Source organism: Bombina bombina, chromosome 3, assembly GCF_027579735.1.
Source record: "Bombina bombina isolate aBomBom1 chromosome 3, aBomBom1.pri, whole genome shotgun sequence".
NCBI lineage: Eukaryota > Metazoa > Chordata > Amphibia > Anura > Bombinatoridae > Bombina > Bombina bombina.
Window position 1 is genome coordinate 770269232 of NC_069501.1, and position 12891 is coordinate 770282122.

Genomic DNA, 12891 nt, shown 5'->3' on the forward strand with positions numbered 1-12891 from the left:
GGGATATGAAACCCAAAGATTTTCTTTTGTGATTCAGGCAGAACATACAATTTTTAAAAAGTTTCCAGTTTACTTCTATTATCAAATTTGCTTCATTCTCATGATATTCTGTGTTGAAGAGATACCTACTGTAGGTAGGCATCTGGAACACTACATGGCAGGAAATAGTGCTGGCATCTAGTGTTCTTGCAAATGGATAATGTTCTTACCAAACTGCTGCCTTATAAATTAATAGAAGTAAATGAGAACGTTTTTTAAAATCACATGATCTATCTGAACCATGAAAGAAAAATCTTGGGATTCATGTCCCTTTAAGGAGGAAAACCTGGTCTTAGTCCACTGAAGATAATCCATCATCTTGGGAACTTTCATTTATTCATTCATGTTTCATAATGACACCTTATCTTCCAGTCCAAACCTTGGCACAGCTTTTGCCAATTTAACACTATAGAGTCATGCAATATAATCATAAAGCCTACACTTGGACCTCCACCCAAATCTAAACCTATACCTTGTTCTTCATTAAAGCTGACAATTCTTCTAACTGTGCAGAGGACTACATACATACCTATTTACGCAGTCTGTTCTCTAACAAGCAAGTAAATAGTCAAATAAAGGGATATGAAACCCAAGCATTTTTTTGTGATTCAGAAAGAGCATACAATAAAAAAAAAAAAAAGTTTTGAATTTACTTCTATTATTAAATTTGCTTTGTTCCCATGATATTCTTTGTTAAAGAGATACCTAAAAAGATGACTGGAGCACTATATAGCAGGAAATACTGTAGTACTGCCATTTAGTGCTCTTGCAAATGGATACCATTCTTGCTAGACTGCTGCCATATAGTGCTCTAGAAATGGGGGTTTATATCCCTTTAATGTCACTGTTAATATTAACCAACTTTACATTTAATACTGAAGCTTTATAATTTTATTAAGATTGCACATTTAAGTTTTGTTCTGCCACAGCTCACATTACCAGCATCACTTGCTTTATATAATATTTGACTAAGTAGTAACTGATAACGTTTCTGAGAAATATTGTGGATCAACTATTTTTCTCAGAGTACGAATTAACATTTATACATCAGATACACAGATCAGTGATTAATGCCAAACACAGAGTGTGGTATTTAATCCCTTATATTAAGTTATACAGTTATGTTCTCTTCTTACTAGCAAACATATGAAGAATGACAAACCCCTACATAACAGTCATACAAGGCTTGATTTAAAGCTTGCAACATGTTGCTATGCGGACAGCATTCTCTGACAACCAATGAATTACACTACACAACACTGCCCCTCCTGTTAGCTCACATAAACCCCCCTTCTAAAATATTCAGACGTTGCATGAAGAAAGGGACAGGGATTTATGCAGAGGCAATAAGGTTAACATGTCTAATTGTTACAAAGCACAGCAAAATCTCTTTAAGGCTGCTGTAACAATGCCAAGTCACCTGTCAGTCAAGCTGCAGAGGAAATAACTGCAGGTTGTTGACACACTGCTAATGTTGGAATGTGGAGTACTTGGATATGTGATGAAACGACAGCTTACCATGCTATTAAATTCAAGATCTACCTCAGCAGTGTGACTGCCTGTCGTAAGGTGGATAAATACTTCAATACAATGCAGGCTTCATGAATTAATCTCTAGAATAGGCTGCTAATCACCAAAGCAAACAGCCTTAAAGTCTTCTTAAAAATAAGTAGTTCTCTAGGGTAAAGGATAAGTCCTATTTACCACTTTAAGCTGCAGATCCACCAAGGTGTGGCATCTAAAAAACCTCACACATAGTCATACAAACACCATCCCCCTGCTGAATATCAGAAGGGTTACATTATCTTAGCAACACACTGTTTTCTTCCTCACTTGACCTTCTTGCATTGGGTCTGCAGACAGGAACAGAACTATTAGGCACTGTTTGCAAGAACAACCTGTAACCCTTACCCAATAGCTACCCCTGACTACAATATCCATGACTGCTACCTCAAAAAAGGGGAACATTTCTGCAAACATGAATCTTGTAGTATGACTCCTCATCACCAACACATAAAGCAATGTGAGAAAGAAGGAAAGAAAGAAAGAAGGAAAGAAAGAAAGAAAGAAAGAAAGAAAGAAAGAAAGAAAGAAAGAAAGAAAGAAAGAAAGAAAGAAAGAAAACAGGCTGTGGTTGCAGTGGCTAAAATTTTCAGTTTGCCCCTTGAACCTGCTTTTTAATATATATATGACATATGACAATATACATGTTGTACAGGTTAATTTTAAAATCCCACCACTCCCCCAAACACAGTTTAAAAACATAAATAAATATCTACAACACAATTAAAGGAGATCTGTGTAAGGGATGTCTTGGGGAAAAAAAAACAGAGCGCAGCTGCACAAAAAACACCAAAAAAGTATAAAAAGTCACTTTTATTGGTAAGGATAAAATAGCACAAAGGTGGGGAGCCCCGGAATATCCTTACGCATCATAGTGATTAAGTGCTTATAGCAGGCAACAAACGCAAGGATATTTATTTTTGCAGCTTTTCCTGATCACCCTCCTGATATCTGTTGCTGCAAGTAGTGTGTTTTAAGGGATGTTTTGAATATAACACTAACTAAAGCAGCTCTGCATTCAGATGAGAGGGAACCAGATGTCTGAGTTCATAGCATTTTGTTAGCAGACAAGCTGTAATGTGGAAGTGAGAGAACTGTTGCATATGAGCTATGATTAGCCAGACCCCTCACCCAACCAGTTCTTGTTAGGAAGTTAAGTTTTGTCTATTTTTCCTGGGACTGAGCTACAGCTGCTTAAGGTTCATGAAAAAAACTATAGGGAGGGGAAAAGCAATACTGCTCTATGCAGGTTTAATAAATTACAAGGAAAAGAGGAGAGAGGAAAGTCCAGGAAAATTAGCATTTGGATGCTTTATAAGTGGCATATTAGGGAAAACATTATAAAAATATATCACCTAATAAATGGTATACAAACACTTTATTAAAAACAAATCAATATGCATTGTTTCAAAATACATTACCTTTCTATAAATGTAGATAAAATAATATCATTCACTTACATCTGCAAAACTAACTGCACATCTTCTAACACCAGCTATTTCAAGCTGCATCTCTCTAAATGTTTTATTTTTAACCCATATATCATTTAACAAGTGTACAAAACCACATGAAGTGGTGGCCAAATGCTTGTGAATCCGGCAGAGCAGAATAAGTCATTGGATGAAACATTATTGACATTACCATACCCTTTCAGGTACTCCGATATATTCATTGTCACAACCTATTGCTTGATAATTGTAAGCATGTTAATGGCTGCAGATGAGCCCTTTTCGATGGCTTAGACTATTACAATCACTACAATGCAGCACTTTTTTCTTTATCAGTTTGGAGAAAAAAATGGTCCAGTTCTCATCACAATGCAGATTTTTGATAACGATCAACACATTTTCAGGCCATTTTTCATGTATCAAACTCCACAACTAAAAGCACTTGATACACCCACAAACACTCAACTTATTACCAGGCATCCCAACAGTTTTCAGATTGTGCAGTTCATAATGGATGACATTAGGAGGCAATATCACTAATCAGATACAAACACTACCTGCTCAAATAATAATACTTAAAAAGAAAATATCAAGCACTTCTACTCTAACTAAAATAATCAATAACTCAATAAACATGTCCACTGTACTCATAATTTTCCCTGTTCAAATCACATAGACGCACACATTCCTTTATGGTTTTAGAGCACAAGTTAATTACACTCATCTATTAGCATCACTACACGCTATTAAAGAGCGATCAATATCCGATATTGTCTTTTATTGTGTCCATCTTTTTAAATCGAGATATTACAAGGTTAACAAGGCAAATAACATTGTCCGACAATCAGAAATCATGTGCTGAAAAAAAAGCGGAAGATTGTGATTTAATTTATGGTTTAATAACTGTTCTCCAATAGGTCCTCTTGCCGTACGGCACTCACACTATTTTTTTTGTAGCTAGACCGCCAATTGGAAAACAGTCAAAACTGATAGTACATTAAAAAAAAATGCTTTTGAAATGGACGGCCGGAGCACAGAGTATTATAATGGCACTGCTAAATTAAAAAGTAAGTTACAATATTAATTTTTACTATTGTATGCTGCAGAAATTATGAATTATTATTATTAATTTATATTAAATTATGCAACTAAAGCATGTTTGGATAGCTTAAGTAGCATTTATAAACAATTTTTTATTTTTATAATATTGTAAAGTATTATAATGGTCTCACCGGGCTACTTAACAATGCTACCACCTGGCTGACAAAATTGTCTTTGGAGAACACTAAGTATTATTATGTTTATTATTATTTTCTTTTCAAAACACTGTAATTTAGGTTACAAAATACAGGTACAAATCTCCATTTCTGGAATTCCAAAATCCAAACTAATTCTGAAGTCCAAACATATTTATTAACCCCTTAAGAACCAGCGACGCACCCTGTATATCGCTGCTCTTTTAATGGGGACTGCATCACGTTATTTCCGGTGACCAGCAGGGTGGAAGGAAGGCACAATATCGCGGTCCCGTCGCAATTGTTAGCAAGGAAACCCTTAACGACTGTCAAAGTACATGGTCCGTTACGGTCGTTAAGGGGTTAAAAAATTTTTTTCTTTTTTAAAAAAATAATAATAATAAAAATTACTCTTCTCTCCTCCCCCATCTGTAAGTCACAATCCTCTCTGCCAGTGTCTTTCGTTTGATTTGTGTTCTCTAAAATGCAATTAATAGTCTATATTTATTTAAAACAACAAATATTACGATTCGGATTCAGTACTGTACTATCTTTCTGATGGTACCATGTATACAAAAGTATTACAAATTATATCAAACTACCTTTAGGTTGCATGTATTATGACATGTAAATATTGCCTAAATGGCATAACATATTGTTGTTTAAACTTAATTCCATCCCCTCTCCAAACTGTCCCATTTTTTCCAAAGGTGCAAATTTTCCACAATCCACACCTTTTCCGGCCCCAAGCAGTTTGGATAAAGAGTTTTCTACCTGTATTTTAATATGATGGATATATAAACAATTTAAACTAATACACAAAATTATCATATTACAATGGGATTTTTTCATCTTAAAACTAAAACTACTCAGCTGAATAGCCTCTCACTATTCAGTTAAAGGCTGATTTCATTTAACCCAAATTCAAACAATCCAAGGGTTAAATTACAAAAATGTTTAATCTGAAAATCAATGAAAAAAAGGCTGCCCTCTAGCAGAAAAGAAATTTTTTAAAAAAGGAAATTTATACTTACCTGATAAATTGATTTCTTCTACGATACGACGAGTCCACGGATTCATCCTTACTTGTGGGATATTATCCTCCTGCTAACAGGAAGTGGCAAAGAGCATCACAGCAGAGCTGTCTATATAGCTCCTCCCTTGACTCCACCCCCCAGTCATTCGACCAAAGGTATAGGAAGAAAAAGGAGAAACTAAAAAGGTGCAGAGGTGACTGAAGTTTGAAAACAAAAATATAATCTGTCTAAAATGACAGGTAGGGCCGTGGACTTGTCGTATCATAGAAGAAATCAATTTATCAGGTAAGCATAAATTTCCTTTTCTTCTACTAGATACGACGAGTCCACGGATTCATCCTTACTTGTGGGATACAATACCAAAGCAACAGGACACGGATGAACGGGAGGGACAAGACAGATACCTAAATGGAAGGCACCACTGCTTGAAGAACTATTCTCCCAAAAATAGCCTCAGAAGAAGCAAAAGTATCAAATTTGTAAAATTTGGAAAAGGTATGAAGGGAGGACCAAGTCACAGCCTTACAAATCTGTTCAACAGAAGCATCGTTTTTAAAAGCCCATGTGGAAGCCACCGCTCTAGTAGAATGAGCTGTAATTTTTTCAGGAGGCTGCTGTCCAGCAGTCTCATATGCCAAACGGATGATGCTTTTCAGCCAAAAACAAAGAGAGGTAGCCGTAGCTTTTTGACCTCTACGTTTTCCAGAATAAACAACAAAGAGAGAAGATGTTTGACGGAAATCCTTGGTCGCTTGTAAGTAAAACTTCAAGGCACGAACCACGTCCAAGTTATGTAACAGACACTCCTTCTTAGAAGAAGGATTAGGACATAGAGAAGGAACAACAATTTCCTGATTAATATTCTTATTTGAAACAACCTTAGGAAGGAATCCAGGTTTAGTACGCAAAACCACCTTATCAGAATGGAATATAAGATAAGGCGAGTCGCATTGTAACACAGAAAGCTCAGAAACTCTTCGAGCAGAAGAGATAGCAACTAAAAACAAAACTTTCCAAGATAAAAGCTTAATATCTATGGAATGCATGGGTTCTAACGGAACCCCTTGAAAAACATTTAGAACTAAATTCAAACTCCAAGGCGGAGCAACAGGTTTAAACACAGGCTTGATTCTGACTAAAGCCTGACAAAAAGACTGAACGTCTGGGACATCCGCCAGACGCTTGTGTAGTAAAATTGACAAAGCAGAAATTTGTCCCTTTAAGGAACTAGCCGATAATCCCTTCTCCAATCCTTCTTGGATTTGCACCAATAAAGATATTTATGCCATATCGTATGGTAAATTTTCCTAGTGACAGGCTTCCGAGCCTGAATCAAGGTATCAATGACCGACTCAGAGAATCCCCGCTTAGATAAAATCAAGCGTTCAATCTCCAGGAAGTCAGCTGCAGAAAATTTAGATTTGGATGTTGGAACGGACCTTGAATGAGAAGGTCCTGTCTCAGTGGCAGTTTCCATGGTGGCAGAGATGACATTTCCACTAGATCTGCATACCAAGTCCTGCGTGGCAACGCAGGCGCTATCAAGATTACAGAAGCCCTCTCTTGTTTGATTCTGGCAATCAGACGAGGCAGGAGAGGAAAAGGAGGAAACACATAAGCCAGGTTGAATGACCAAGGTACTACTAGAGCATCTATCAGTACTGCTTGGGGATCCCTTAATCTGGACCTGTAACAAGGAAGTTTGGCATTCTGACGAGATGCCAACAGATCCAATTCCAGTGTGCCCCATTGACGAATCAATGCCGCAAACACCTCTGGATGGAGCTCCCACATTCCCCGGATGAAAAGTCTGACGACTTAGAAAATCCGCTTCCCAGTTCTCTACTCCTGGGATATAGATTGCTGATAGATGGCACAAGTGAGTCTCTGCCCATCGAATTATCTTAGAAACTTCCATCATTGCTAGAGAACTCTTTGTTCCCCATTGATGACTGATATATGCTACAGTCAAGGCCACGCTTGAAGCGCGTTGAATATCACCCTCAGTTCCAGAATATTGATTGGAAGTAGGGACTCCTCCTGAGTCCAAACACTCTGAGCCTTTAGGGAATTCCAGACTGCACCCCAGCCCAAGAGGCTGGCGTCCGTCGTCACTATGACCCATGCTGGTCTGCGGAAGCACATTCCCTGGGACAGATGATCATGTGACAACGACCAAAGAAGAGAGTCTCTGGTTTCTAGATCCAGATTTATCTGATGAGATAAATCTGCATAATCCCCATTCCACTGTCTGAGCATGCACAGTTGCAGTGGTCTGAGATGTAAGCGAGCAAACAGAACAATGTCCATTGCCACTACCATTAATCCGATGACCTCCATACACTGCGCCACTGATGGCCGAGGAGTGGACTGAAGTGTCCGGCAAGTGGTTAAGATCTTTGACTTTCTGAACTCCGTCAGAAATATTTTCATGTACACCGAGTCTATCAGAGTTCCTAGGAATGGAACTCTTGTCAGTGGAACTAGTGAACTCTTTTGTATATTCACCTTCCACCCATGAGTTCTTAGAAAAGCCAACACAATGTCCGTGTGAGATTTGGTTAGCTGGAAAGTTGATGCCTGAATCAAAATATCACCCAAATAGGGCGCCACTGCTATGCCCCGCGGCCTTAGGACCGCCAGAAGAGACCCTAGCACCTTTGTGAAGATTCTGGGAGCTGTGGCCAACCCGAAAGGAAGGGCCACAAACTGGTAATGTTTGTCCAGGAAGGCGAACCTGAGAAACTGGTGATGATCTCTGTGGATAGGAATGTGAAGATACGCATCCTTTAAGTCCACGGTAGTCATATATTGACCCTCCTGTATCATTGGTAAAACAGTTCGAATGGTCTCCATCTTGAATGATGGGACTCTGAGAAATTTGTTTAGGCATTTGAGATCTAAAATCGGTCTGAAGGTTCCCTCTTTTTTGGGAACCACAAACAGATTTGAGTAAAATCCCTGCCCCTGTTCTAGTTTTGGAACTGGACAGATTACACCCATGGTATATAGGTCTTTTACACAGCTTAAGAACGCCTCTCTTTTTGTCTGGTCTACAGACAAACGTGAAAGATGAAATCTCCCTCTTGGGAGAAAATCCTTGAATTCTAGTCGATACCCCTGGGTCACGATTTCTAATGCCCAGGGATCCTGAACGTCCCTTGCCCAAGCCTGAGCGAAGAGAGAAAGTCTGCCCCCTATTAGATCCGGTCCCGGATCGGGGGCTGCCCCTTCATGCTGTCTTAGTAGCAGCAGCTGGCTTCTTGGCCTGTTTACCTTTATTCCAGGTCTGTTTAGGTCTCCAGACTGACTTGGATTGTGCAAAATTCCCCTCCTGCTTTGTGGCGGAGGAGGAAGTAGAGGGTCCACCTTTAAAGTTTCGAAAGAAACTAAAATTATTTTGTTTGGCCCTCATTTTAACCGTCTTCTCCTGAGGAAGGGCACCCCCAATTCAGAACACTGTGAGGGTACATCGGAGATGGCCAATAAAGCGTCAGAGGGCTCAGCATTTACTCTAACACCTGACCTACTGCGCTTACCCTGTAAACCTGGCAGTTTAGACAATACCTCTGTAAGGGTAGTAGACATTACTGCAGCCATATCCTGCAGGGTAAAAGAATTAGATGCACTAGAAGTACTTGGCGTCGCTTGAGTGGGCGTTAAAGGTTGTGACACTTGGGGGGAATTAGATGGCATAACCTGATTCTCTTCAGACTGAGAATCATCCTGAGACATACTTTTATCAGCTAAAATATGTTCCTTGCAATGTAAGGCCCTTTCAGTACATGAGGGACACATTTTAAGTGGGGGTTCCACCATGGCTTCTTAACACATAGAGCATTGACTTTCCTCAATGTCAGACATGTTGAACAGACTAGTAATGACCACAAAAAGACTTGAAAACACTTCATTTAATGAAAACAACAAATCTGAAAAAATGGTACTGCGCCTTTAAGAGAAAAAAAGCATACAATTTTTCCAAAACTGCTTTAAAAGGTTTTAACACTCACAATTTTATCACATAAGTGTCTAATCTGGCAGCCTAAGATTGCACCAAAAGTAAGGGACTATTAACCCTTTATTAGCAAAAACGTTACCCAAAAAACGTTATGAGAATAAACTATCAACCTCCTGCACCTCGCCACCTGCTGTGGCACCTACCTGCCCTCTGGGGTCTGAGAATTACACTCTCACTTCAATAAGGCTATCTCTTCAGTTGAGGCCCACCGGAGCTGGAGCTTGCTGTCTCTATGTGAAATACAACTGCGCATCTAAGGCGCGAAATTAGGCCCCGCCCATCATACACAATGTCTCAGCCTAGTGAAAAAATGCTGTAAAGTGTTATAGGAACTAGCCATGTGGGTTTCCATATACCCAGTACAATTTGTCAGCCATGTGAAACCCTCCAGTGCCATCAAACACACAAACGTTAGTATCAGAAAAAAACGTTATTTGCCCCTGCACATAAATCGTTTTCACACAAATATTATGCAACCAGTGTCTTTCAAGTTATAGCCCATAATATAACAGGTCCCAGTAACATCCCTTCATTGCCTGTAGGATTACTGCTTACCCCTTCCCTCAAGGGAACAATGTCAGCCGGTTCTGAAATACCACAGTCTCTTCAGAAAAAATGACTGAACATACCTCAATGCTTGTAGCATAAAGACCGTTCCCCACACTGAAGCTTCTCAAGTACTCCTCAGCCATTCTGTGGGAACTCCTCTGGATCTTAGCAACCACTGCTAAGATCATCAGCCTCCAGGCAGAAATCTTCTTTCCATATGCTCCCTGAGGAAAAATAGCACTCACCGGTACCATTTAAAATAAAAAAGTCTTGCTTGAAGCTATATAGACAGCTCTGCTGTGGTACTCTTTGCCACTTCCTGTTAGTAGGAGGATAATATCCCACAAGTAAGGATGAATCCGTGGACTCGTCGTATCTAGTAGAAGAAAACATCCAGCTGACAACAACTTGTGCAACATGATACCTCAGCAAACCACTTTAAGAAATGACGTAAATGAACATCATACACTATCAGCCTGAGATTAGAGGTTAAGATTGCAGAGAAAGAAACAAGCATTATACCTATAAAATGTAGCTGTTTTGCACCCATGAGCTTTACTTTCAGACTATTTTATAATGACTAATAAAGTCTAATTAGAACAAGTGCTATTAAATATTTATGTGTGGTTTAATGAATTTGGAATTCTGGGAAATGTAGTGCACAGAAAGCTGCAGCGCCAGCAGACACACTGTATGCACAGACAAGGATGAAGACAGCCTCCCTCGACAATAATTGTGATATCATGACAGCTAAGCACATTACAGAAACAGACGTGGATTTTGATCAAAAGAGCTCAGTCTATATTGGAAAAAGAACATCACAATAATAAACCTCTGTATCGATTCCCATGAGTGGAGGGAAACAGAGGAGACTCTGCAAACATTATAGCAAAAAGGTCAATAAATCACTTTGTGGACATTGCGTTTTTTGTTGTTGTTTTTTTCCATTTCCAGATTACAGGAATAGGATTAAACAAGAACAGTAAACTCTCTTGGATATGTCAAATAGTCTCATGTCTTTCCAAAAGACGATGTTCCATGTGCAACAAAAGTAAACAAAGCCCTAGCGAAAATAAGAAATATACCCATGTTAAACATTATTGCATGTATTGTACAAGGCAACCTTATTTCAGCACACCGCAGTAGTTCAGTAGGGACTGTTTTATAGAAGATAACATTTAGAGATATTTGTGTGTGTGTGTGTGTGGGGGGGGGTGTTATATTTGTTTGCTTATTTTAACAAGGCTTCAAAACAAAGCTTGAGATCATTACCGAACTAGACAGAGTAATAATGTATTATAAAAAGCTACTTAAAATGTGCACTGTATGAAAAAACATTATATTGCTTTGTTTTTTTATATGGATGTTCCTCGTCTTAATAGCCACCTTTCTCTAAAGGAGTTGTCCGTATCAGACAGTGAGCAATAGGTATGCAAACATGTGCTTCCTTCTAGGTTCACATTAATTTTTATCAGTTTTTACTAAAATTTTGTTCTACATAAAAATATATTAAAAAGTTTAACTGCTATATTTTTATATATTGTAAATTACTGCAAAAAAATATATAATGTAATTTTAAAGTTATCATAAGAAACATTTGTACAAATATCTGGGTAGACCCATGTAATATAGACACAATAAAATCAGTTTTGGAAGAAAGGAAGGGATTTGCATTTTAACATATAATAGAATCTGAAACACACATTAATGAAGACTCATAACATGATTTTAATTTACCTCTTGGTGATCTGTGAAGGTTCCTGAAGGTTTGGGTCTAGTTCAAAGACCTCATTGTCCAGCAGCCTTCTGACAGCCACATCTGCCAACTGTTCCATTATCCTGAAGACCTCAGCAATATCAAGGAACATGGAGAATTCACGCTCTTTGCCATGAGTAGTAACAATGATGAAATCTGCCATCAGTACATTGGAAGCTCTATCAAGTTTCTGGATTTCCACCCAAGGGATCACTATTTTCACTGAAGAGCAAAGCAATTAATTAGTAAAGAACATGAATACTACAGATTGGCATATACTTTGTATTATCTCAGTATCTGAATGGCTGTAAACTCATGTCACTAGATTGATCCCCTATTTTCGGATTACATAGTAGCAGTTGGCAGCTGCCCAACCACAAGATATGACACCTAATTTAAGGGTTTAATTTGTTTTTAGTATATTTCATAGCCAAATTAAACAACTACTGATGTTCTCAAACAAAAGTGTAAAACGTGTAATAGTGATAAATGAATGCACATAAAAAATCCTTAAATAAATCGTACTTAATGAAATGTAAATATCTTGGCTCATACCAGTAAAGACTGATTCTTTATATAGGGGTCTGGAGGAAAAAAAACAAATCCTGGGTGGATATAAGACTCCTCCCCTTCCTGTTTCATACCACCATTTTTAAAAAGCCGTAATTAAAAGGACAAACCTTGTTGGATGCTACTAAACACAAGCCAAGATATGGGAATTTAAGCACCTCACTGGCATGGAAAGAAATTATGCAAATTCCTTGTGGGGATTTTTTTATTATTAATATTATTATATTGTAATATATGTGTCTCTCCGTGTCCAGACCCTTGCATAGCTAGATAAACAGCTCTCAAGCTGAAATGTGCCTTTCTAAAATTATCTGAGGAATCTAGTAGTACTGACCAAAACAAAGAGCTTTTGATAAGGCCCAAAATGAGAGAAAACCAATGTCTTGAGAGGCATGAAACTTGAAATATATCTAAAACAAAAGTTTAAAGCCAGGCTAGAGAACTACCTATTCCCATGTAAGACCAAATAAGATTATTGGCAAGACAGAGTTTGAAGCATCAAACATAAAGATTGTACTTGATACAAGATTGCAGAGGGCTGCTTCATGTAATGTCTATGTAGAAGAGATCATCAGAGCTTCCAAAACAAGAAGCTAATTCTATAGGAGGTACTAAAACATTCTGTTTTAAAAAGGGACAGTAAAGTCAAAATTAAACTTTCATGATTCAGATAGAG

General features: G+C 38.2%; 1 protein-coding gene across 4 annotated transcripts in view; it reads right to left on the bottom strand.

The window, feature by feature from the left end:
- TBC1D8 (TBC1 domain family member 8) overlaps window positions 1-12891 on the bottom strand; it is a 554164-nt gene that overhangs the window by 218009 nt on the left and 323264 nt on the right. For all 4 annotated transcript variants that reach the window (XM_053707644.1, XM_053707646.1, XM_053707643.1 and 1 more), the window contains one exon: window positions 11627-11867. In XM_053707644.1, coding sequence (XP_053563619.1) covers window positions 11627-11867 — 241 coding nt within the window. The remainder of the gene's footprint in view (window positions 1-11626; window positions 11868-12891) is intronic.